The sequence below is a fragment of the Phascolarctos cinereus genome, unplaced genomic scaffold, assembly GCF_003287225.1.
Source record: "Phascolarctos cinereus isolate Bilbo 61053 unplaced genomic scaffold, phaCin_HiC Scaffold_9;HRSCAF=440, whole genome shotgun sequence".
NCBI classification, from domain to species: Eukaryota; Metazoa; Chordata; class Mammalia; order Diprotodontia; family Phascolarctidae; genus Phascolarctos; species Phascolarctos cinereus.
Window position 1 is genome coordinate 216600741 of NW_027556402.1, and position 26418 is coordinate 216627158.

A 26418-nucleotide genomic window follows, 5' to 3' on the forward strand; every position below is an offset into this window, starting at 1 on the left:
AGATGTAGGGCCCTTCTAAGATGGTGCTAGTAGTTAACTCCAGTTTTTAAAAGCTAGACACATAACTCTGTGGTTAGGGTAATAGTTGACTTGGTTGAGTGTTGTTGATGCTTTTTAAGAGTTTTTGTGGAAACAGATCCTTGGTGAAGTATGTTGTAAGTCAGTGAGAAGATGTTTTCAGCTTACTCTTCTGGATATGCTTTGCCTAAAGTTTGCACTTCTGCTCATTTTATAGGTGACCTAGAATGCTGGACCTAGAATACTTTGCCATTCTGATTGGTCTGCCTTCAGAAATAAACAGCAGAACTAGAATAGAATGCTGTGCATGAAAGGTGGTTTAGGGGCCCAGTGGAGTCAGGAAAACCTGAGTTCTAGTTTAGCCACAGGCACTCACTGTGTGACCCAGAGCATGGCATTTAAACTTATGTTTCATTTTCCTCCTCTGTAAGGTGGAGGTAAGAATAATAGCACCTACCTCCCAGGGCTGTTGTAAGAATAAAATGAGATAATACTTATAAGCACTTTGCTAAACTCAAAGCACCGTTATGTAAATACTAGCCATTATTTTTATTATTGGGTTTGGCTGCTTTTTTTTTTTTGGCACTTAATAAGCATTTGTTGAAGTTTTTCGAAAGGTCAGTAGAAGGCTGGCAAAATGATTGAGGCAATTGGACTGAAAGCAGAACTTTCTAGGCCTCTTCAGACTGGAAAGAAGGAGATTGAGTTTCCGAAATGATAGTGATTACCAGCATGATGTGTGGGAAGTGCTTTATCTCACTTGGAAATCTTAGTAGGGGGATTTTTAAAAAGGTTATCAAAGGTACTTTTGGTCAGTCATATTCCTGTATAATATAATAAATCCAACAAAAAAGCATTATTAAGCACCCGCTGTTTGCAGAATTAGGTCTTGGGGGTGGAGGGAGATACACAATAGGCTGAGAGGAGATGCCAGCTCGGGGTGAGAGGTAGATGCATCTGGAATTATACAATCGTAGATTTAGAGCTGGATAGGACCTAGCTTAGCAGTTTCCTGGTCCAAACCTCTCACAAGATTGGTGAGGGAAGTGAAGTGCTGTGAGATTAAAGGACTTAATCAAGGGCTCACAAATAAAAAGTAGGAGGGGAAGAATTTGAACTCAGACCCTCGGACTCCAGATCCACCACGATTTCCACTGTACTCGGCTGCTTGTTGACATTGTGGGGGCAGCATCACGACATAGTGGATTGATTACTGGATCTGGATTCAGACAGGCATGGGTTCAGATCCTGCCTTAGCCACCTAGAGGAATGTCAGTGTACAGTCCCATACAAGTTCTCTCTGGCTCAGTTTCTTCACCTGTAAAATGAGGGGTTTGGACTTGCTGGTTTCTAAGGTATGGGATATGGGTTTGTTAATTAAATCGCAGAGTCCTCGAATAAAAATAAACCCCATACAAATTGAAAGAGGCAAGGTTAAGACCAATAAAAACTTACATAGTAAGGAGTGAACTTTGGATTTTTTTTTGTCCATTAAGAGGGACAAGCTGAAAATGTATCTAGTTTCAGGCAGTATTTAATAAAAATCATAATTAATCAGTTAATGGGACACTAGGGAGGCTCTGGGGGACACCTACCTTTTGAAGTCGATGTCATTGTGGGCACACGATGTCAGAAGCAGAGAACTGAGCTGAATAGAGCCTGGGACCACCTCCAGGTGGAGGGTTTTTTGTCTTGATCATCAGGTTATGCATTTGCAGATACTGCCAGCAGGCTCTGGAGTTCAGCTGTGGCTAATGCTGGTTTGCTGATCATTTTTTTTTTGAAAAAACATACTTTTATTATAAATAAACCCATTAGTAGAAATCATTACATTGACTTTGCCACTTTTTGCACTTAAAGTTCTTTCTGTATTTCTGCTCCTTATACTTTTAGATCTCAATTGCAAATTCATTACGTTAAAGTACCATCATCTATTTAATCTTTTTTTTTTAAGTCAAAGGTCACAAATTTCTAGCTGGATGGAACTTTGCATTTTTTGTTGCTTCTAGATTTGTGCAATGACAGATTAAATGCTGCTATAAAAATCTTTGGACGGATAGCTTTTTTGTTGTTGCTCTTTAATTATATTTTATGTAGCAAGCAATTTAGTTAGTCAAAGGTATGGTTGTTTTTGCAGCTTTTAATGTGTCCTGCCACATTACCTTTCAAAGAGAGTTTACTAGGGTACAATTCTACTATCAGTGACTGAGTGACCTATTTCACCATTAACCCTAACCCTGCCTCACCAAGTTGCTTTTATTCTTTTCATTTGAAATAGTATGACACAGTAACTCAAAATTATTTTTATTTGTACCTCTTTGATTATAGATTCATGTCAGGCATTAAGTGATTATTAACAACTTATGTTCCCTCTTTTATGAATTGATTGTTCATATCCCCAACCCATACTTTATGATTTGTGGTCCACTTTTAATTTTTGTTTTAAACAAAATTATTCTCTTCTCGCTGCTACTGCACCTTGAAAGTTGTAAAGGTTGATAACGCTTCTGTCAATCACTTTTGGCGCTAGATTTCCCAACAGATTTTATTGTGACCTCTTGAAACATCTTAAGTTTATGGATCTGAACATATGAATACTTTGATTCCGTGGAGAAGAGAGTGATTGATAATTGGAAAGGAATCATTCAGTGAGCCTGTGGTCCTTTATTTTGAGACTTTAAATAAGAGAGAGAGAAAGTGTGTGTGTTTGTTTCTGAGAGAGAGAGCAGATTTTGCCAAGATTCCAATATTTTGTTTCTTTTCAAAGTGTGTTCATGGGAATGTATAACTACGAGTGAAGGTCTATAAGTCTGTGATGTTCTAAGAGGACAAAAAAAAAATAACTGTGGGTCAAAAAAGAGTACAAAAGGGTGCCAAGGACTCAGGAAAACTCCAAAGGCTCTTTTTCGTATTACACCAGAGCCATTCTTTTTGATAGAAGTAACTTTGGAATTGAAGTGTTTGGGAAGCACAAGTGGCCTATCTCTGGAAAGCATCCTCTAGGTTGGTGGAATGACCCACATAGCTGGGAGGGTGCAATCGATGGTTCAGTCCCTTTTGTCTTTGGGAGAGAGGGGTCAAAATAACAGGTGTTAGCACAGATTGTTTTGCTGTTGATTAAGGTTAAGCCATATGTAGAAAGGAGGCATTTCCTCTGAGATCCAGGCACCATATCCAGGCATGACACCTGCATGCATACGTGCAAGCATGTACCATGTATGTGTGTGTATATATATCTATATCTACGTCTATATCTATATATATACACATAGAGAGATTATATTTGTAACTAATATGTGCACACATGTGCACGCACACATATACATTAAAGCACCTGTGATACTAGACCATTTATAAATGGGCCAGCCCACGCTTCTATCAGCAGGCAGGATCTGGTCCACTATAAAGGAAAGCTGTTGGGCAGGGTTTTGAAGTCATGAAGTTAATTTCAAGTCAGTCAGTCAAACAAGCAAAAACCAAACTGAATTTGAAAGAATGAGTTTTTAAAAATTCAATCAAAGTGTTTCTATTTGGATATATTGTTCTTTAGTTATTTTTAAAAAATCTTAGTTAACTCAGTAAAAGTATTTTTAAAGTTGTTTTGAGCTTAGTGGTACTTTTTTTCCCCCTTCCAAAAACCTCAATATATTTTAAAATGAATGTTTATTAATCTCTGAATCAGGCTTTTCATTGAATGTTCCGGGTCCCATTTCCCAGTTGGTAGGACAGCCAAACCCTTTTGCAGATGAAGGGATCTCTATAAGATGTAAGTCCAAGTCTCTGTTTCTGAACTCTGTTCTCTGGCTGTGAAATGATTAGCATAGGTGCAGCCTATGCTTTTCGAGCCTTTAGGTTGTTTACTGAATGCCTGTTTCAGTACAGCAGATGATATTCCTGTGCAGCTTATGTTACCCATGCCTATTAAGGCAAGTGAGTATGGAAAGCTTGTTGGGAAGATGGGGCTCATATCGAAAATCATTCAAAATGAATGCTCCTGAAATTAATTTGTTAATATGTTGGTTGAATTGTAGAGAGCTTAGATACCTTATTTGTTTAATCAAAATAGCTTCTGGCTCTGGTTTTCTTTTCTGTTAAGATTATAATAAATCACCATCTATCTTGTCCTGAGATTGAGCCTACAACATCTAAAGTCAGAGCCCATTTTCAAGGTCATTACATTAGGCATATGGTAGCATTTTTGTAGATTTTTTTAAAAATTATTTTTAAAGGTTTTTTTTAATATGTCAGTTTCCCATGTTTCTCATTCTCAAACCTCATTGAAGTCTTCCTCTTGACAAAGAAAAACGTTTAAATAAAATCCAGCAAACCAGGTATTATATCTAGCATGTGCCATATTCCATACTTGTGGGATCCCTCCCCCATCCCCACCCCCAGTATCATGATTCGTCCCCTAGCAACATGGTTGGTCAATGTAATTTGATTACTGTCTTTGAGCCTTCTGGATGGTATTTGTTGAATGAACTTGAACAATTATATCTCTGCGTTCTGCAGTTTTTCCAAATGGAAAGTGGAGCATCTCTGCCCCTGGAATCTTCCTTATCATCTGTGGTGGAGAAAAGAATGAGGAATTGGCTCTGTACGAACAGTGTGTATGTTAAAATAGCTGGCCCCTTGTATGTAGGGCTCTTAGAAAAGGTTTTCAAGCATGTATGCATCTCCTTCTCCACTTCTGTTTTTGGATGGAATTTGATCCTTAGTGGATCAAGGTCTTGAAGTTATAGGGGTTGGGTAGGTATGATTTTTTTTCTCAAAGATATGGTTTTTCACTATGTTGGCTGCGCTAGACTACTTACTGACCGTTCATCCATCTGTCCTTCAACTGCAGTGGTCCCCAAGCAAGACCTGCCTAAAGGATGAAATATCATTCTTTTGCTCCTTATTATCTCCATTATGACTGTCCAGAGTTGTTACTACTTACAGAAATCTTTTAGTGATCTAACCATGGTGAAGAATTAGAGAGAATGATGTCACATGGTAAGTTGTGGGTCTAGTACAGTGACTAGGTATGCATCAGCAGGCTGAGGTCACAGAGGCTGGCAGCTAGTGCCAATTCCTACTCTTCACTTGCCCTTTTGGTTCACATTGGGTTTGTTGCTTGGGGTTGCCTGTTTTCTCAGAAGGGGAACTTAGCCCCATTTCTGCTTCACTTTTCCTTTCCACTTTGGATTCCTGAGGAATGATCCTATTTTTGGCTCTACTCTTAAGGGTTCTCCCTAACAGGGTGAGAAGTAAGAAGATACAGTGCAAACATGAATCAGTTAAGAAACAGGTATTTTTCCCCAGGCAGAAAAGAGAATACTAAGCTAAGAAACAATCACAGAAGGATTAGAATGGAATCCAGTAATATCATTCCAGGTACAGTCAAGTGAGAGGATAATCACTGAGTATAGTTTGATCAATATCAAGTTGTCTTGGTCTTTCTGTAGGGGTTGGGGTGAGGGTCTGGTCTCTGTATGTCTTTCTGCCTCTTTCTCTGTGCCTCCCTTTCCCATTGCTGTTGTTAAAATTAATGCTGCAGGTGCAACTCCTCCACAGTGGCTGCTAGTACTGTACTGCTTTAGTGCCCAAGAAAGGGGACATGCCCGACTGCCTTTTGAAGTGTTACCAGAAGAAAGAAAACACAAATGAGAGGCAGCCAGTCACAGCCTTGCTTAGGAGGCTGTGAGTTTATAATTTGTGCATGAGTTGGAGGGATCAGACAGATTTGATGCTGTAGTCTAGACCATCCAGATACAGTCCTCACCCTCTGAATTTGGCAAGAAGAGAGCCCTAAGGGGTGGAGATTGCCCCTTTAGTACATAGGGAATACCAGTTCAGTAGCCAATTAAAAGACTTTTAGGGGCAGCTAGTTGGTGTAGTGGATAGAGCACCAGCCCTGAAGTCAGGAGGACCTGAGTTCAAATTTGACCTCAGACCAAACACTTGACACTCACTAGCTGTGTGACCCTGGGCAAGTCACTTAACCTCAATTGCCTTTTAAAAAAATTTAAAAGACTTTTTCATTGTATGACTCTCTCTGCCTACCCCCATTAATGGGAAGTAATCAAAAGATGTATGTATCTGCTCAGAAGGGAAAGGGGGAAGAGGAGTTCCTCTCCGTAACCCAATCCCAGAATCTACTCCACTTCCATATGTTCCTGTTGAGCGTGCCCCAAAGGGATGCTCTGTCCTATCACTTGATTTTACTGAGTTAGGCTTACAACTTAGCAATTCATAGAGGAAAAAACAGTGGTGCTGAACAAATGAATGAAAACTTGTTTGTAATACTTGGTAAGTGTATATGACACTTACTGTACCTGCATCTTTGTTGCAAATGGTTTGTTAGGTTGTAAAGTCTCTTGGGTCCAGATTTGTATGGCTTGCTCTTCTCCAATGCTGGTCACACCCCAGTTGTGCACTCTTGGTGTTTGTTAATCATAGTATCTTTCATTAGCAGAACTTATGGATGAGATTGGCATAGTATTGATAGGAAATATTTCCCAACCCAAGCAAACAACTGTACTAATTATCTCAGCTGTCTCCTTTCCCCTATCAAAATGTCTAGGAAATTGAAAATGAAGGTTTTTATTATAAAATACTCAATCAGCAAACACTTATTCAGGGCCTGTTATATTGCAGGGATTGTGTTAAGCACTGGGGATACAAAGAGAGGCAAAAGACAGTCCCTGCCCTCAAGAAGCTCACAGTCTAATGGCAGAGACAGACAGATATATACAAACAGGCTACACATCCAGGATCATTGTTACAGTTAGCTCCTAGCTCCAGATGTCTCACAGCGGCCTCTTCCTCGCCCTACTTACACAGATACTCTGCCTCCGTACATCAGTTGCTTTCTAGATTACTCTAAATAACTCCTTATATCATCTGGGAAACAAACCATCTTCTTGGCACCAAATAGATATGGTGTAGATTTTTAGTTTAGCTTTTTAAAAAAAAAAAAGTAGAAAAATAGGAGGAAGAAAACTTATTAGAAAGTCTTATGTGGGATCAGTGGAAGGTCACCTATACCTCTCTGGTTCTCTAAGTATTGAATTTTTTTCTAAAGTAATAAAAAGATTCCAAAGAGAAGTTCTTATTCTCTGAGGCCCTAAGAATCTCTATTTGTGGGCTAAGTAATTGAGCAAGCCCATCGTCTTGGTTCTAGGGATGGATAGCACCAATAAACAGACCACTCTTTTAGAGAATTTGGGCTAAAAGCTGCCTCACACCCTCTCTCTAGGTTCAGAAGTGTTTAACTTGAACTTTGTCCAGGATTGATACCCTTGTTTTCTCATGCTCTGAGACACCCCCAATGTGACACTAAAATGAAATACCTCCAAACGAATGGCTCTTAACCATCCCAAATGTTTCTGAAAACATTCAAGATGAGTAAGAACGTTAGAAATCATCTGCTGAAATTTTTTTTTAATCTGGCTAATTTTTTAAAAATCTTTTATAATGCAAATGATGATTTCTAAGCCTGTTAAGTCATCCATCATGCTCGACAGGTTCTATTGTCTCCCTTGGAAGGGCTTTGGGCCAAGTCAGACTCTTTATGCTGGCCTTGGCCAGGATGGCTCTGTAAAATCCAAACCTCTTTGTTAAGTGGGAGTACCACAGTAACTGTAAGGCCTAAAGGTAAGACAGACAGCCAGCTCCCCAAGTCGCTAAGATTGGGAAAGGGAACCAGTGTCACCTATAGCTTGCCAGATTGCCAATATCTGAGCTTTTAAGGAGGAAGAGAAAGTACAGCTGATCCTTCAGAGGAAGAGATGGCCAAGTTGATGCCAGGGGCCTTTTTCTTCTCTCCCACCCACCCCCACCCCAGCCCCCCTTTGTTCACTGGATATTTCAAGGACTAAGGATTTTAGTCTGGGTTTTTTTTTTAATGCATTTTTGTGGATGTAATAAAATACTGTTTATAGCAGGCTACAAAGTAAGTAATTACAACGTGGCAAATGAAATTCAATATAGCTTTGTTGCGGTTTTTGAATTTTAATTAAACCAGGCTTAGAGTAAATTATAAATGCTGCTGCTTTTGTTGTGACAAGTGACATTGACAAAATATTAATCTAATGGATTATTATTCGTACATGCTAAATGCCTTCCATACTGTGCAGTCTTTGTATTTTTTTCTTCCTTTGTAGAAATTCTGCTTTGTGCTTTAAAACATTCAAAGAAATGAGTAAAGTTTTAAACCCACATGAAATAAATACTGCATATACGGAATATTACATGATTTGAAATTATGCCAGCCAGAATCTCATGCATCTCATTTATGTTCACTGAAAGCTATTTTTGAACCAGATGTTTCTGTGGTTACTTTTTGGTTATCTTTAAAGCCGAAGCTGGAACATATAAGCAATTATTGACTACAAAGCCTAATATTAAGGGAATATACACTTCATGTTTCTGTTAAATCATTTCCATTTTCCTTTATAAATTGCAGTGCTACATCAAACATGAGGCCGTTTTCTTGTTTTCCTATTCCGTCTGAATTAAAAGTCCCTAAAGTTCTTTCCTTTGGAAATTCTTTGTAGTGGCTTGCTTTGAATTATTTTTGAAAAATTCTAGACTTATAGGTGACTTGAGTACTTTTCTTCACTTTTTCTGAATTTATAATTTCTTAAAATGAACTCCTTTGTGGTTTTTCAATATAAAATTAATTTAGACCAAGTTGATTACAAGAAGGTATCTATTTCATCCTGCAAGACAGAAAGACTCATTTTAATAACGACCATAGTATCCATTCCTATTTTTTAAGACTCCACCTGTATGTTAAAAATTATGGTGAAAGAAGCTTCATGTCACAGTTACAATTCTTCCTAAATGGTAGCTAGAAATGGCTATTTTTAGTGGAAACAGACATACTCTTTAAAAAGAAGTCACTTTGCTCTCTTGGCTTTTGTAGACATTCTCTGTGGAGGTTAAACTACCTTGTCATTTGGCGGGTGTGTGTGTGTGTGTGTGTGTGTGTGTGTGTGTGTGTGTGTGTGTAGCAGGGGATGGAAACGCAAGCAAAAATATGATGGAGGTGAAGGAGAGAACTGTGAAATAACATGGCAGAAGAATACAGGGTGTCCCGAAAGTCTTAACCTATTGAAATTTAAAACCGCACCAAGACTTTTGGGACGCCCTCTATTTGCTGACTTAAGAACACAAGATCAACCCCCATATTTTTTCAGGGATGCTAAACCTCTTGTAGCTGCTAAATTGGATTTGTAGTTGAATGAAGTATCAGCTGCAATTGGACAAGGCCATAAAAGCCAGCCAGCCAGCCTTTTGTAGGCAGGGCTTAAAAGACGATTGATATGTTTTAGCACTTTGGGGATTATTGTGATTAAGAGGAAACCATTCTGAATGATAGAGAAAAGGGTGTAAAAATACCCAGCCCACAGCTGGTAAGCAGCATGTGTTTGCTGTGAAGGGGGGGGGTAGGGTTGAGGGGAGAAGGAAGGGGGTCATGATTACTCCATTCTGTCAGACCCTGAATTGATTGACATATAAGAAATCTTGATATTATGAAGCAGCCAGATTTTTGATTCCCTCTGTCCCTCCCCAGTAAAAGAAAAAGAAGATTTGGGAATCTTGAGGGCTTCGCTATGGTAAGAAAATGTCATGCAGCACTATTGCATGGTATGGCTAAAAGAAGTGTTGGATAATAGTCACAAATACACATTTCTGCAGGCTTTTCTCAAAGCCTTCATGCAGTTCTCAGCTTCGTTAACTGATGATGTGTCTCTTACCTAAAAATTTGTAAGACTGCTTTACACATATTATTTCATTTGACCCTCAGAAAGACCCTATGAGGTCATTTCTGTGATTTTCCCCAACTTTACAGATGAGGAAGCTGATTTTGAGAGTTTTTTATTTGTCCGGGGCCACTTAGTTTAGTAATTATGTGAGTCAGGATTCAAATTCAGGTCTTTCAGATTCCAAAGTCCCAAACTATCCATCACTCCACCTAGCTAACCCAAATGTATTCTCGAGGACTTGAAAGTTTTCAAAAGGTTTTATGTTTCGTTTTCATACTAAACATTGTTTTGGGCAAATTTATATTATTAAAAATACAAGTAGGCAATAAGTCACTTAAAATGAACCGATATTCTGGCCATGATATATATATGTTGTATTAAGATATATGAAAGAATATATACATGTATAATCTAATTTATTTGTGTATATTAAAGGATATGTAAATATATAATATTTATATATTCATATATAAATGTACATGTGTATACATAGACAAACATATACACACATAGTGAGGAAGACTGGTAAGAGTCTTTCAAGTCTTTTGAGAACAATTTTGTTTTTATCGAACACCTGCTGAGACTCTTTTTCCCCCACAACCATACCAGACTCTGTGTGTGTGTGTGTGTGTGTGTGTGTGTGTGTGTGTGTGTGTGTGTGTTGTGTATGTGTGTGAGTGCGTGATCTCCATCTCTCCTCCTCCTTGTCACTCAGCTCTCCTCTTGGAGACACAGCTTGTGGACTTGCGTGCCCCAGGAAGCTACCATGTGAATGCTTACAAATGTCCGTGGAATTGGTTGGCTCTCTGGCTCCGGGGCTGCTGGAGGGGGCTGCACCTCGTTCAGAATGGAAGTTCAGCATACCGCACAGGAAAGAGCCGGAGCTTGCCAAGGCCTGCTGAGCGTTTTTTCAAGCCTGTGAAAAGAATGAATTATTCAGCAGTAAGCATGCTTACAGCTGGCCATTTGGTGGCTTTGATCTCCGAATCAGGCGGCTCTATGAATGCCCTTATTGTCATGTTATGTGTACACAGTGTGTGAATTATTGAAAATAGTGAGGCCTGAGCCTCATCTGGTAGAGATTACAGTGCAGGCATGCTGGGTGAAGGTCTGTAATTGAAAATCCCCAGATGCTGTTTATTTGGCCTCTGTCACGTGACTCCCTGCAGTAAGATTGTCTGAGCAAAATGCTGCCTGCGTAGAAAGTGGAGCCCAGCCCCCAGCCCTGGGCCTCACAGAACACAGTGTGCGTTCTACTTAAACACCTGCCCAGAATATTTTTAAAAGCTTAAAGTAGATTCCCTCATAACATTTAAATAGAGGGCATCTTGCTTGTTGGTTTAAACTGCTTAAGCAGCTGTTGACTTGTGGAACCTTTTATCCACACAAGGGCTTTTGCTGGAGCATTTCGCTTGGAGATGCCTTTGCAGGGTAGCTGTCTGTGCCGAAGTGATGTGAGGACGATTGGAGTTGGGAATGAAAGAGACAAAACTTCAAGGTGGTGAATAAAGTTAATTTTTTTTATGCCTTTTCTTCCCTGGCTTCAAAAATTGCGCGTGAGCACTTCTCTCTCCTTGGTAAAGAGGTGGGAGGCCATGGATGTGAAATGTTGCATACTTTCTCCAGACCGGCAACCCAAAAATGGACAAATGTAAAAGATCAAAAAACATTAATAAAACATTTTTAAAAGAGTATTTGTAGATGTTGACGGTATCCTTACAATTAAGGTAAAGGAGAAAGACTCCAGATTGAAAGTAAACCAGCTTAGCCAGTTGTCGGATGTAGTACCTGAGGAAACCTTTCCCTTTCTGCTCTTCATTTGAAGAGTTCTGGCTGAAAGAATAAACCCATGGTTCCTTTTATGTATCTCTGTTGCTGCTGTGAGTCCATGCCTGGCCTTCCTGGTGCTCTAATTTCCTCAAATTGTCCTGGCCTGAATGTGGGCCTCCCACTTCATTCCCTGTAATGTACCATGCACAAAAGGTGGAGTTTTCAAAAGGACATGACTCTGGTGATTCAAAGAAAGTATTTTGCTTTACAATATCCCCAATCTGGCCAAAGAATCAAGGCTAGGTAGTCCTATCCCTTTACTAGCTAGCTAGTATCTGGGCCTTACTTTGCTGCCTCTGTGATACTTTGGAAGCAGACTCTGCCAGGCCTTTCTTTGCTCTCACCTCCACCCAACTTTCTCTTACTTTTCCCTTTTTACTTTTCCCTTCAGAGGTGTTATCCCTTCAGAATCCTTCCCACAGACTTTCTAGGTCAGTGTTTCAGGTACCATCACTTCTATATTCTCAAAACTTCACAGCTTCTGTCCTATCCATCCAGGAAATGGTCACTAGAAATCTCATATTGGTTTTCTATATGCAAATATATATGTGTGTATGTGAAATATACAAGTATGCTCATGGACAATTAAAAGAAAGGAAGAAATAATTTCTTTATATTTCTGAATATACAAGAAAATGTTAAACTACTTATTAGGGTACTCATTCTGAATATAGGCTATAATGTAGCCTCTTCTTGGCATATCTTGTAATCCTGTGAAATTAAGCATAATGATGTCACATAATAAAAACTGAGTAAATTGTTATCAATGATCTGAAAGCTTTCTGACCTCATTTCCTACAGTTACAGAGGGCTTTTCTTACCCATAGAGCTGGAAGTGACTGTCAAAGTTTCCTTTTCAAATGCCTCCATTACAGATGAGGAAAGTGCAGAGCCCCAGAGAAGCTGTTGACTTGCCCAAGGTTGCAGAGCCCTGAATAGCATCCAGATCCTTTCTTTTGTAACCTTCTTTCCACCGTTCCCTTCTGCCTTCTCAGCTCAGTTATCTGTCATTTCAGATTTTAAATAGTTTAGAAGAAAATATCTCCATCCGAAGGTATTGTGGGTTTTAATCTTTATAGATGATGCAGCATTGGCACAGTGGAAAGAAAGAAATGGAGCTGAGGTCAAATGACCTGGATTCAAATTCTGCCTTTGCCACTTACCACCTGTCTAGCCTTCATTGGGCAAGTCATTCCGCCTCTTTGAGCTTGTTTCCTCAATTGTAAAATGAAGGGGCTGGACCAAATCCCCTTTCAGCTGCAAGCTGATAATGCCATTCCACATTACTTAAATTAAGCTGTGCATAATGGAAAGTAATATAGGAAGTTATTCCTAGCTAGAGGAAAGTGAAAGATGAACTGATTTGTCCAGCTGGAAAGGTAGACAGTCTGGCATGCCTGATGGCATCAGAGAGACCATGAGGTCCAATATGAGAAGTACCATCTCCAACAGCATTTCTTTTTTGATGCCATGGAATGTTTGGCAGTGTCTGGTAAAACCTGTGGATGCTTTATTAGAATAATATTTTTAATGCATAAAATAAAATACAAATCAAGATGTACTTTTTCCCATCCGCACTTCCCCCAAAATATCTCCAAAGGCTTCAAGTTAAAAACTCTTTATCTCTGATAGGTGGTCATCTACCCTTCACTGGAAGACCTCCCATGACTGCTCCTTCATGAGGGAGACCATTCTGAGTTTTGGACAATTCCATTTCCTGCACAAAGCTAATACAGAAGACGAGTTGCCTCCAAAGGGTGATTGCTTGATTGTGTTTGCAGATGACATTTTGCTTATTACATTGAGCCATAGAAGACTACAAGGGGCTCCTCGCTGAGATCCATGTCAACTCAAAAGAAATCAGTCTGGTAATTCAGGCAGGAAAAACAATGATAGCTATGCTTCAGAGGAAAGACTGTTGGCCTTATAACTTGGGGGACATAAGTTCAAATCCTGGTGCAACTCATTACCTGTGAATTCTTGAGTAAATCACTTCTGGGCTTCAGTTTGCTCATCTGTAAAATGAATAGGTGCAAGGGCTTGGAATTAATGACCTCTAAGGCCTCTTCTAGTTCTGAATCTGTCTGTTATTCTGACGTTGGGTCAGATACCATTCTTGAGGAGCCCTTTTTAACCTCATGTTGTAACATACAGCTGGATGGGCAATAGATTACCAAGTTGACCCCGAGGACAATGAGAAGAGGCATGCCACGTTTAAAGTCAAAAACAGCATATGGTCAAAGATGACTTGCAAATGATGAGTGGCAGAAAAACATCATCAAAAACAGTCATGGGCAGAAAAAGGACGTGGCTTGCTAGTTGTATAGGACCAGGGAAGAAGTAGTGGGGTGGGGTAGAGACAGATGTTGTCCATGTATGTCTTCATTTCTTTGTCCGTGCCCCTTCTTCACTTAAATGTACATGTCTGTGTGTATAATATTTGTGTGTGTATGTATGTATGTATGTACATATGATCTTACTGTTTGTTTTAGAGTTTTTTCTCTGTGCCCCTCCTTCACTTAAAGGGAATATGTGTGTGTATGAATAATGTTTGTGTACATATGTATAATATTACTATTTGTATTAGAGTTTTTTGGGGAGAAGCATTCTTTTAAGGGGAAGACGGGTGGTACAGTGGATACTTAACCCTGTTTGTCTCAGTTTCCTTATCTGTTAAAATAAGCTGCAGAAGGAAATGACAAAGTACCCCAGTATCTTTGCTAAGAAAATGCCAAATGGGCCATGAAGAGTCAGTCAGGCATTGCTGAACAAAAAAATTCTTGCAAGACACCATTATTTTCAGTCCTTCAACTGTCTCTTCTAGGGAAAAGCACAGTGTTATTAAAGAAAATACCAAACTTGAATTTGGTTACCTGGCTTTGTCTCTCTTCTTTGGTGCTATGTTGATAGTTCAGAAATTTGCTTCCACAGTAATATTCTTCTTTGAGACCAAATGGAGCTAAATAGGATTGTTTCCTTTCCTTTGACAGGAGGGAAAGGGCTGTACTCCTATTAAAATAGCCAAACACTTTGAAAAAACTTTCAAAAAATGTAGTCAAACATTTAAAATGTTTTTCTTTTCTCAAAATAAAATGTTGTTTTAATTGAAATAATACAGCATAGGCTGCATGAGATATACGTGATAGAATAAAATGTGGAAGCCTTGCGCTTTGGGACTGTGGATCCCCATTCAGATCAGTTGAGTATCCATCTAAACAAATATTGACCAGATGGACAAAAGAGGGAGGAGGTGTGATGAAATGAACATTCTACTGAGTATCATTCATGTCCAGACTCCCCAATGTGAGACAGAGGCTTGAGTGGAAGCAAATACTGAGTTAACTAACAATTTCAATAAATTCTTTTCTTCTCAAGAATTATTATTAGTCACCCACTATGTCCAGATCACTGTGCAAGAGATGGAAAGTTTAGATGATACCTAGTCCCTGGTCTCATAGAATATGCCATCCAAGAGGGGCTAAGACAGAACCACAGATAACTATAATACATACTAACCTAGGTCTAATTGAACATCATAGACCCAAGGTTGTAAGTGAGATGTGGAGGGGTCAAGAGATCAGTGGAATCTTTCTGGAAGAGATTGGATTTGAATTAGCATTTCACATGACATGTGACATCTGAAGAATGTCTAGACATCCAATAGGCAAGTATTAGGGAAGGGAGACATTCCAGGTTGACCAAATAGTATTTGTATAAAAGGCAAGAACAGAGAGTATTATGGGAAGCAGGAATGTAGGTGCTCTGGTGCATCAAATATGTGACATGTTTAGAAAAGGTATGCTTACACAGAATTATGTGGGGTCTGTAATATTAGGCAGAAGAATCCGAAATTAACCTAGTGGGCAGTCAGTAGTAAGGAGCCATGGATTTTTTTTTCCGAACAGAGGAGTGATCAGATTTATTCACAAGAAAATATCTTATGGCAGCAGTATGAGGAATGGAGTGAAACGGAGTGGAAGGGAGATCTTTTAGCCATTTCTCCAGCCAGGCTATGATGACCTGTCCTAGGGTGGTGGCAGTGAGAGTGGAGGGGAAGAGACAAACAGAAGAGATATCAAGGATGTAGAACTGACAATACTTGGTAAATTATTTATTTGAAATAAGATATGGGGCCAGAGGAAGAGGTAACCCCAAGGTTTCAGATCTGTTTGCGAATGCACTTTGAATTGAAAGACTATTATGCTTTCCTGGTGCTGGGTTTTCTTCTTTCAATTTAATTAATATCATTTCTCAAATTATTCCTTTTTGTTTGTGGGGTAAAAAGAAGAGGAAAGAGAAGAATAAAGATGGCTTGTTTCAGGGATGGCCATAGTGGCATTTGAGGTCAGCCTATGGCTTTAACCAACTGGAAAACTGAAAGCAGCATTTCTGATAATCCCCAATACTAATCTTCGGCGTCTGGTGGGCACCATAGTGGAAAATAACTGGAGCAGAGCAGTGGGCTGCTGAGAGTTCATAACATCATAGACTTAAAGCCAAAAGTGTCCTCAGTGGTCATTTAGAGTCCATCCCTCTCGCTTCACTCACCAAGACACTCAGTTAAGTGACCTTCCTGAGGGCACACAGGGAGTAATTGGCAGAGCCAGGGTATTGCAGCTAGGTGGCACATTTGTGCACAGAGCGCTAGTGTTAGAGTCAGGACAACCTGGGGTAAAATCTTGCCTCAAACAACTGGCTGTGTGACCTTGGGCAAGTCACTTACTCTCAGTTTGCCTCAGTTTCCTCAGTTGTAAAATGGGGATCACAATACCTACCTCCCAGAGCTCATAAAATAAGATAATAATTGTAAAGGGCTTAGTATAATGCCTAGCTGTTAGGTATTATATAAATATAGTTGGTGTTACATAAATGTTAGATGCTTCTGTTATTGTTGTTATTATTGTTGCTATTATTATTATTAGACTTGTAAAGAATTATGAACCTAATTCTCTTTCATTCTTAGTGGCAGCCAACTCTTCCTAAGAGCGTTCTTTGCTGGAAATGTAATTTTAGCTTATGATGTCTTTATGAAGAGTAAAATCAGGAAAATTTGTTCTGTTGATTTCATCTGTATCTCCCTCCCTTCCTCCCCTCCCAACCCTTGCCTTCCTAAGTGTGGCCATACTTGAGGACCTAGAGGGAACACATGGCCTTGATCTAGAGTATTTGTTTCAAGATATTAGAGTGAAATTCTGATAAATATTATGTTCATTTATATGGTGGAATCTATCCTATTCTTGGATTTCCTCTGATAAAAGAAGAAATGGGACTACAATGCAGTTTGCACCTTAATAGAGACTTATTTAAGACTTGCCTGGTAGTAATTGAGTTAGAGGGTTTGGGGTTTGTTTGCTTGTTTGAAGTGGTATTGGGAGTACAGAATTTATCACATTCTGATAACTAGGAATGAATTCCTTGATTGTCCGATAGCATTCCCTTGTTAATCTTCCTAAGATCTCCTGGTCTAAATAAAAGAATGATTTACTCGCATAAATCACTCCCTGTCCCTGTTGATAGAGAAGCCTAGTTGCCCCTCATAAAACCTAGGTATAATATAAAGCATCTCCCTGGATAACTCTCCTATAGCCCATTTTTAAAGTTATTTTTTATAGTAAAGCCTATGTGTTTATTACTGGTTATTATTATCATTTATTACTGCTAATAGCTGCCCTCTGTGCTAGCTAGTCCAAAAATCTTAGCGCAATTTTAAGCTATGGTCACACAGCTAATAAATATCAGAGGGGAGAATTTACAAGAGTCATCCTTAGACCACTTCTTGATCTTCCTCACTTTACTGCTTCTCAACCTGGGTTATTAGGGATTAGCAGAAATGTTAGGACCTAGAACTTCCCTGGGGATAAAGTAATAGTCATTTAATGACCTTCTGTGTGCCAGGCATACCGTACTAGATGCTGAAGATAAAAAAGACAAAAAATGTAGCATTCTGTGATTGTGTGCAGGGGACTTCATTGCTGCCCTTGCTGTGAATTCTACCTGCTATATGTCACCTATTTCCCCCTCTCTTCCTGGGACATTCTGCTTTGCTTATGACATTCATCCCTGTCCATTAGGTTTTTATCATTCATGAGACAGATAACTCCTTGAAGCCATAGCCAAGACATGGTCTTTATTTCATCATGTAGTTAATGCATGTATATCTTAAGTGTTTAATAAATGTCAGATGAATGATGGACCCAATTTCCCTTATCCTATAGATTTTACTTTTTCGGATACTCTGGGAGACAGACACTGTGGCTAATTATTCATCGTGAATGAAAAACTTACCTTCTTTGAATTGGTGTACCTAAATCCAAAGTCATTCCAGGATAATTAAACATTCATCTTCAGTGTCCCCAGTAAACTTGTCTGTTTTTCACGTGGTTGTTTTAATTTAATAACAAGATTTAAATTCTGTAGTTCTTTCACTTCATCTGTATCTCTAGACAAAGAAAAGATCATATGCTGGGGTTGAAATCTATTTTAGCATCTTGATATCAAGACTTAAGATTTCTGTCTGAAGTGGGTGTATGAGGCGGATAATATTGGTCTTCAGAGCTCTGAAAAGAATCAATCAGTAAGTAACAATAGCAGTAAGAGTTACAACACTTCTGTAGCGTTCTAAGGCATAGAAAATGCTTTGTGCACATTTTGTCTGATTTGTCTTCACATCAGCCTCGTGAGGTAGGTGCTTTTTATTATTCTCATTTTATAGATGAGGAAACTGAGGCATGAGAGGTGAAGCAGTTTGCCTTCAGACATAGTAAGTGTCTGAGACTGGATTTGAATTGAGATATTCCTGAATCTCCACTGTGCTAAGCGCTAGGGATTCCAAGGCAAAGGTCACAGTCAGTCTGTGCCTTTGACAAGTGAGAAGAATTAGTTTGCCTCCGAAATCTGATTGTTTGTTAACCTGGAAACAGAGGGAGTCTGATAACATGGGGGAGGTCTCCGCTGTCTCATCCCGTCCACCCAGTAGAGCTGGAGCAGACCAGCCCCAAATGTCGGTATGGGGTTCTGCTTGGGGGGGCAGCAGCGGCTGCAGAAGAAGATGCCGCACCTACTGCCTCGTTTCTCTGCGGCTCCCTGCCTCCGTGCAATTACAAAGTGGATCTTTGGCTGTCCAAGTTGAACATTTCTGAGCTACAATTTCTAGCCACAGACCCTACCATTTTCTGTGCCTCAGACATGACCTTGAAGCCTCGTCCCATTCCCACAACAACTCACCAACCTTCTGGCTCTGCCACATGCAGCCAGCCGGTTGAAAGAAGCTAGCTTTTGTCTGTTCTTTTGGCCTTCCCCTCCTGCGTGCCTTTGCTTCATTCCCTCAGACAGGCTCTCTTCTTTGTCAGGTGGTTTTGTGGTGGTTCAGGATGCAGCAGAAACAGGTGATGAGTTCTTTGTCTTACCTTTTGTTTGCATCAGTTCCTGTGTTATTTAAGAAGGAAAACAAACAAACAAACATTGTATCACATTGGAAGTGATGAAGGAGGTGTACTTATCAGACCTCCTGGGCAGCGCTTAGGGAGCCCTGTGGACAAGTGCTATCCACCATTTAAATCCTAGAATTCCTAAAATTTTAGAGCTGGAAGGGGTCCTAGGGATCTTTAAAGCCAGTCATATGTGACAGATAAAGAAGCAGACTCAGAAGTGACTTGATTACCAGGGTCTAAGTAAGTTAAGGTTTACCCTCCCATTTTATTTCCTCCGATGAAGAAACTGAGGCAGAGTTAAGGTACTTGTTCAGGATCACACAGCTAGTAAATGACTGAAGGTGGATTTGAACTCAGACCCTCCTGATTCCAAGTCCAAGAGTTCACCAACAGTACTACCTAACTCTCTCAATAGGTTTTACTATCCAACTCATTCTGGCTTTGCTTTTCTTTTAATACATTGAAAATTAAAAGGAATCCATGCTTTAATTTTAAGTGAGATGTGAAATTGATTTTGAAAATTCTAATGAGCTATGCTGTCTATAAAGGATCTGAAAATTGTATATGAGCTTATAATCTTGAGATTCTTCAGAACATAGGATTGAAGAGCCTAAGCAGAAAGTGTCTTAAACATTATCTGGTCCAACCCTTTACCTTACACGAGAGGAAACTGAGGCCCAGAGAATAAAATGAGACTTGTCCAAGAGCACAAACATAGCAAGAAGCAGCTCCAGTATTTGAACTCAGATCCTCAGTATGGAAAACACACACACGTATACACATTTTTATATGTGTGTATGTACATGTGCGTGTACGTGTGTGTGGGGGGGGTGCTTTCCACTATACCATGTTATCCTATATACTTTGCCCACAGGCAGTTACATAGTGGGAAAGTACTCTTTTGTTCTAAAGTCTGGCATCATTTTGTGACTGACTGGTCAAATCAAATCAATTCAGTTCATTTTATAAAGCCTCTTCTAGGCTAGACTCTGTGCTAGGTATTAGGTTTACAAAGTTCTAAATGGAACAGTCTCGGCTCTCCAGGGTTTTGATTCTCCTGGGGGATAGCATACACCCAAAGCAGTCAGTTCAAAATACATACAAAGTGAATACCTAACCATTTGGGGGGAGGAGAGCACTTATCAAACGGATATATGTGGGTGTGGGTGTGGGTGTGTGCCCGGGAGTGTCTTAAGAAAGGTTTTGTGTAGGATATGATATTTGTATGGAGCATTGATGGAAGCTAGGGCTTCTGAGAGAGATGAGAAAGGAGGGCATTGCAGGCACGCTGGGGGCTTTAGTAACAGGGCAGTTTGGCTGAAAGAGAGTGTTCAGGGTTTGGGGGGGAGGGAGGGTGTTAATATAAACTCAGTCTGGCATGATACAGATTGTGAAGGGCTGCCGATACTAAGTGAAAAAGAGACTTTATTCCGAAGGCTATATAATTGCCACTTACTATCATTACTTAATGGTGAAATGTGACACTAGCTCAGCCCTGTGGGCGGTTGTTAATAACGAATCGGATCACTGGTTTCACTGGTGCAGACAATATCTAGATGGATGCAGATGCAAACTCTCCATGTTCAGGGTGATAGTTTCAGAGGTTTCTCTGGTTGAAAAAAAAAAATCTTCCCTGGTAAGTAGGCAAGCAGCCAGCCCCTCTGGCGATGAGCCTGTCTGCCCAAAGATAGACTGATGCTGAAATGGCAGCCCATCACCAAATCCATATCTTTTCTGTTTGGGGAAACCTAACAGATTTTCCACCTTCCTTGCCTAGCTTTTGAAATGTAAGGATCTCTTCCATTTCGTGATACTGTCTTTGACTAGAACCTGAGCACCAGCTTTTAGAGGCAAGTTAGTATTTGATCTTGCTATGGTGTTTCATGTGAGTACATTAAACTAATGTGTAAACCAGGATAAACACTTGGCAAAACTTTTTCTGGTATCAATTGGAATATTAGATATCAAAATATTAATATCAAGAGATGTTAAAAAGGTACTACACACACACACTCCTTTGCAGAGGTGGGGAGGGGAGTGTTCCTTGGGTGTGGAACATTGCATATAGTGTCAGATTTTTTTAATGTAGTGATAGGTTTTGCTGATTCGAATTTTTAATTTTTTTAAGTCTAGGAGGGGGATGTAGTTGTAAGGGGAAATCTAGGCAATGGAAAAATAAGTTAGTAATACATTTATTTCAAAATAAAAAATACATATGCATGTGTTGTGGTTCTTTAGACTATTTATGGCTTATTTTCACCAAACCCATCTTTTGTCCCTTAAAATATTGCTAGCTCCTGAGCTAAGGGTATCCCTTGACTTGGGAGAAATTACTGTGGTCCACAGGGGCGACTGATAGCAACTGTAACTTAAAACGATGAATGGAAAGGTAGAGTTAATTATACTTGGTTATGTCAGTGGCTTTTTATGCAAATATTGATGGAGTGACTTCCTGTCTATTTCCTGGTGGAGATAAAATATTCCTGCAGCTTTTCAGGAGAGCTCCTGTGAGAGAGGATGATTATTATTGTTCAGTCATTTCAGTCATGCCCGACTCTTTATGACCCCATTTTAGGTTTTCTTGGCAAAGATACTGAAATGTTTTGCCATTTCCTTCTCCAGCTCACCTTACAGATAAAGAAACTGAGGTAAACAGGATTAAGGGACCTTTCCTAGGGTCACACAGCTAGTAAGTGTCTGAGGCTGGATTTGAACTCAGGAAAATGAGTCTTCCAGACTCCAGGCCCAGCACTCTATCCACTGTGCCACCTAGCTGCAGAGAGAATAAACTGAGCTTTTAATTGTCTAAGAACTGATGTGCTTGTCTTTAGATTATCCTGGCTTCTTGATCCTGCTTCCCACTTACCGCTGCACCATTAGCCATTTTACTACAGGGTAGGCAAGAGAATTTCCACATCTGCAGCTATTCATACTAGGAGAAGTTGTAGTAAAAGGAGTTTGAGAGGAAGGAGTAGCTTAATGCTTAAGGGCTGGGGATTACCTTGGATTTTGCTCATTGATGCCATCTATCATGGCCCTTAGCGGGGGAAATGGAAATCCTTTATGTTTAAAAAATAAAAAAGAAAGAAAGAAAAAAAAATACATCCTGCCTCCTCCCTCCCTAAGAAAAAACAAGACAAGGCAAGCCTGTGAACTAGATCAGGTGGAACAGTAGGAAATCCAGAGCTTCTTGGGATTCTCTTATTGCTCATCACCTTTCTTGACAACACAGTTGAAAAGGCAGACAGTAAAATCCTGCTGTAGGGTGGAGGCTGCTCACAGACTCTGCCAGCCTTCACCTTTTAGTCCTCATGATTAGGTCATCCTAGCAAACCAGGCCTGCCATCACCAGACTTCTTAAGCAAATTGCAAATAGTTGGCATCAGCTGTAAATTCTGTGTTGTTTCAGGGAACACCAAGAAAGTAAAAAAGGAAAATTTGAGTGAAGCCATTTTCTTTCTTTTTTGAATAATATTTAATTTTTTTCCCAGTTAGATTTAAAAACAATTTTTAGCATTCATTTTTTAAAATTTGAGTTCCAGTGAAGTCATTTTCCATAGAAAATGAGGTGACCCAGCAACTTCCTTAGGCACTCAGCGGTCATCAGTCCTTCCCCTTTTGTTGGAGAGTAAATCTTGAACCCACCCCTTGGTGTAAGTCTTGACGCAGTAAGTCAGGTTGGTACCATACCTGTGTCTACCTGGAAGTCTTCCTCACTGCCATGGAGAGATAGGACGAGGCAAGAAGAACTTTGAAGGTGGGTTTCAGGCTAGAGAAGAAGAAATCGACCAAACAAAGCCGTTCTTTGAAAAGTTTAGTACATCTCTGCTTTGGCCTGTGGTATTTGTTTCAGTTTTGAGATTTAGCTTGCCATTCAAGACCTGGATAAAATGCAACAGGTCCTAGATGTTTCTTGGTTGAACAGTATGTCTGGAAAGTAACATGACAGCTTGAGCCTGGAGAGGAATGTGAGTGAGACATATACATGAACACCAGGTGTATTTTTGCCAAGTGATTTGCATTGTTCCCCTTGAAACTCTCAATGAAGACTTTGGGTGAGATTAGAATAGCCTTCTGAGAGCCACCACATTACCCTTATTGCTCACTAGAGCTGTCTTCCCCATTGTTATCTATTGTGTGTTTCCAGAGCAAAGAGCAACTGAGGGGAATGGTGGATTGGGGTGGTGTGAGTCTACTGCCAAGATTTGAGCTGTCTTGTCTGGGATTATATAAGAAACAAATGCGGAGCTAGAATATTCCAGGCCTGGAGGGACTGTAGTTTGGGCCAAAGGTAAATTTGATTCCTATTAGTTGGCCTAGGATTTAGCACTACCTAAATCTCTGGGCTATCATTTCTGATTCTTATCACTGTCTGTGGCACAGCAATTTTCATCCTGTTTGTCGAGCATCCAATTCTAGAGAACCGAGATTTCTTCCCCCCCCCCTTTTTTTGGTGAGACATTTGGGGTTAAGTGACTTGCCCAAGATCACACAGCTAGTAAGTATTAAGTGTCTGATGCCAAATTGGAACTGAGGCCCTCCTGACTCCAGAGCCTGTGCTCTATCCACTGTACAATCCCAGAATCAAGATTTCTTGACAATGTCTTATCTTCATTTGACCCTCCAAAAAGAATGAGTCTCCACAGATAAATGGAGGAGAATGAAAGCTATCAATGCAGGATGAAAGCCAAGATTTTACTTTGATATTAATGCCATATTGTTATGGTCAGTCATTCAGCTTGCCCTCCCTTATCCTTTCCTTTTTCCAGTATAACACACTAGGACCATGGACAAGTCATTTGCACTCCTTGGGCCTCTTTTTCTTAGCTCTTATGTGAGGGGGTTGAGCTAGATCAGAAGTGAGGAATTTTTTTTTTCACTTAGTCCAAAAATTGCTTCATGAAGTTCTCTACTGGGCTGCACGTACCTAATTTGATGGATGGTGTCAAGTTTGCCGAGTAGGTGGGCAGGAGCAGAGCAGCTTTTGGCCTGAGGAAATGTCAGGATGAAATGGTTGTATGATCATGTTTTCTCTAGGGTGAGTGTTGCTCCCACCCAATGAGCAATGTGCAAAAGAGATTTCTTGCCTCAGTGCGTTTGTGCGAACAGCTACAATCAGCAACCAAAAAAAACCCAAGCTCTTTACCAAAGTTGGGGGGATATTTTTTGGGGAAAAGGTGCTTTATTGATGACTTCATGCCTCTTCCTGTCCAACTATGAACTCCGTGTTTGGCTCTAACGCCCACCTCAGGCTCCTGAGGGGGCTGGTGTCATCTGTGATCGTAGACACATTTTAATGGCAGGTGTGTGACAGTTGATTCTGAACAAGGCTCTTCTGTTACACGAGGCTTGGTTTAAGCAAGGGAGCAGGTCTGCTGGGGGTTGTGTAGATGCATTCTAGCACTGGTGGGGGCGAGTGTAAAGAGTAAACAAAAGCAGTGATCATGTTGAATCTCAGAAGATACAACACTGTTTTCATCCATCTATAAGCCTATATTCATCATGGTATCAAAATGGAACCCACTTGATGCCTGTTTAAATTTTGGCATTGGCCTGACCAGGTTTTATTTTGAATAGTCATTGTATCGTAGGCCTAAAGCATGAAGGAGCCTCCGAATCCTCCTAGATCAGCTCCTTCAATTTATAGATGAAGAAACTGAGGTCGGTGTAGATTGATTCACTTGTCTAAGGCCACACAGTAAATGTCAGAAGCAAGAGTGGAAGCCAGGTTCTTGGACTCCAGATTTGTTCCCGTTTTATCAGGCTGTCTCTCCCCAGGCCAGATAGTTGTCAGGGTCCCTTCTTTTGTACTCACATTATGTGGCTGAGCAACCAGTGTTCAGAGAGCTGTCATCGATGAAAACCACGTTGCTTCTATATGTGAAAACCCACACATGCAGAAACTATATCATGGTACTTAATTTTGTATGTAAATAGATCATAGAAATATAGAATAATCATAGAAATTATATCATGGTACTTAATTTTGTATGGTAAATAGATCATAGAAATATAGAATCATTCTAGAAACTACATAATAATACTTAATTTTGTACTATGAATAGCAGAAGATGGTGTTAATTTGTAATTTTAGTTACCCTCCCATGCCAGTTGCTTTCCCCCTTCCCTCAAATTCTTTGCCAGTCTCTTCATCAGCTCTTAGTTTCCAAGGATGGTTAAGCTTTGCAGTAGGTGTCTTCAGAGCTTTTAGAAGCTTTGGTGCTCACCTTTAATTCATTAATACTTATTGTACAATCTTCTTTGTTTCAGGTAGGAATGAGTTAATAGCAAGATACATCAAACTCAGAACAGGGAAGACGCGGACCAGGAAACAGGTAAAATATTACCATTGGAAATTGTGCATGTCAGTGAATGATGACCCCAAGAGGCATTTTGGCTGCAGTGGCTGTCTGTGCTTAGGCTCCTAGGAGCTCCCAAAAGTTGAGCCCCCTGTCATAGATCTCAATATGTTAGTTTTAAATGGCCTCGGATTTTGCAGTTCATCATTTCAGTGACCCTTTGGCACGTGCAGCTATTGCACCCTGTATAGGGGGAAATGTGCTGCAGAAGATACGGGAAGAGCTCCTAGAATCTGTTCGATTTCTTTCATTTCTTCCCAAAATGTACACCACCAGTCACTTTGAAAAAAGTAGAGGTCCACATGTACTCATAAACCAAATAAATTTCAAGGTGATATACGTGTAAAAATCCTCAAGCAATTCTACATCAATCATCATTTCAATACTTGCCTGCCTTGGGCATTGACATAAACATAGACTTGAGTGATGATTTAGGTAACCAGGGAACTGAAGCGAACTCAGCTTTTTGTCCCTGGTAACAGTGATTGAATGAAGTTATCCCTTAAATGACCCGGTCCAAAGTAGTGTCAGGAGTCTTTCCCCCCCCCCCCAAGTGCCTTTTACAGGCTTGTTTAACTCTTTGCTTCCCTTTTTCTTTCATCTGTAGAATAGCCCCTAAGTCTCTGGCCAGACTTAGATTTTATTTTACTTTTTGAACCTGAGATGAGTTCTGTCACATTTGTCAGCTTACTTAATATCTAGCTCTTTGAGTAAGCTGATAAATGAACAGTCCTGGAGGGGAAAACATCTCTTTGCACAGTGCTGGTTAACCTGGCATCAGTCTTTAAAAAATGAAAAAAAAAATCCATTGGAATTGTGGCCCCTTTAGACTTGAACAGCAGACTCCAGTTCTCTGTTTTACTGATGAGTTGCTTTCATTAGTGTTTATGATGGTGAAGAGGCTTTTACCCAAGCGTGCTCCATGTGTGAAAAGTGATGCTGAGTCAGCACAAAAGGTGGCCTCCTGCCAGCACACATAGGCAAGCCATTGTCTGTGTGGGTGATGTTTTTTCCCTGGCAGTGTCT

At 40.0% G+C, this 26418-nt stretch overlaps 1 protein-coding gene across 6 annotated transcripts in view; it reads left to right on the top strand.

Annotated features, from left to right (window-relative positions):
- Positions 1 to 26418, top strand: part of TEAD1 (TEA domain transcription factor 1) — a 317833-nt gene that overhangs the window by 204481 nt on the left and 86934 nt on the right. For all 6 annotated transcript variants that reach the window (XM_021001876.2, XM_021001875.2, XM_021001877.2 and 3 more), the window contains exon 4: positions 25304 to 25368. In XM_021001876.2, coding sequence (XP_020857535.1) covers positions 25304 to 25368 — 65 coding nt within the window. The remainder of the gene's footprint in view (positions 1 to 25303; positions 25369 to 26418) is intronic.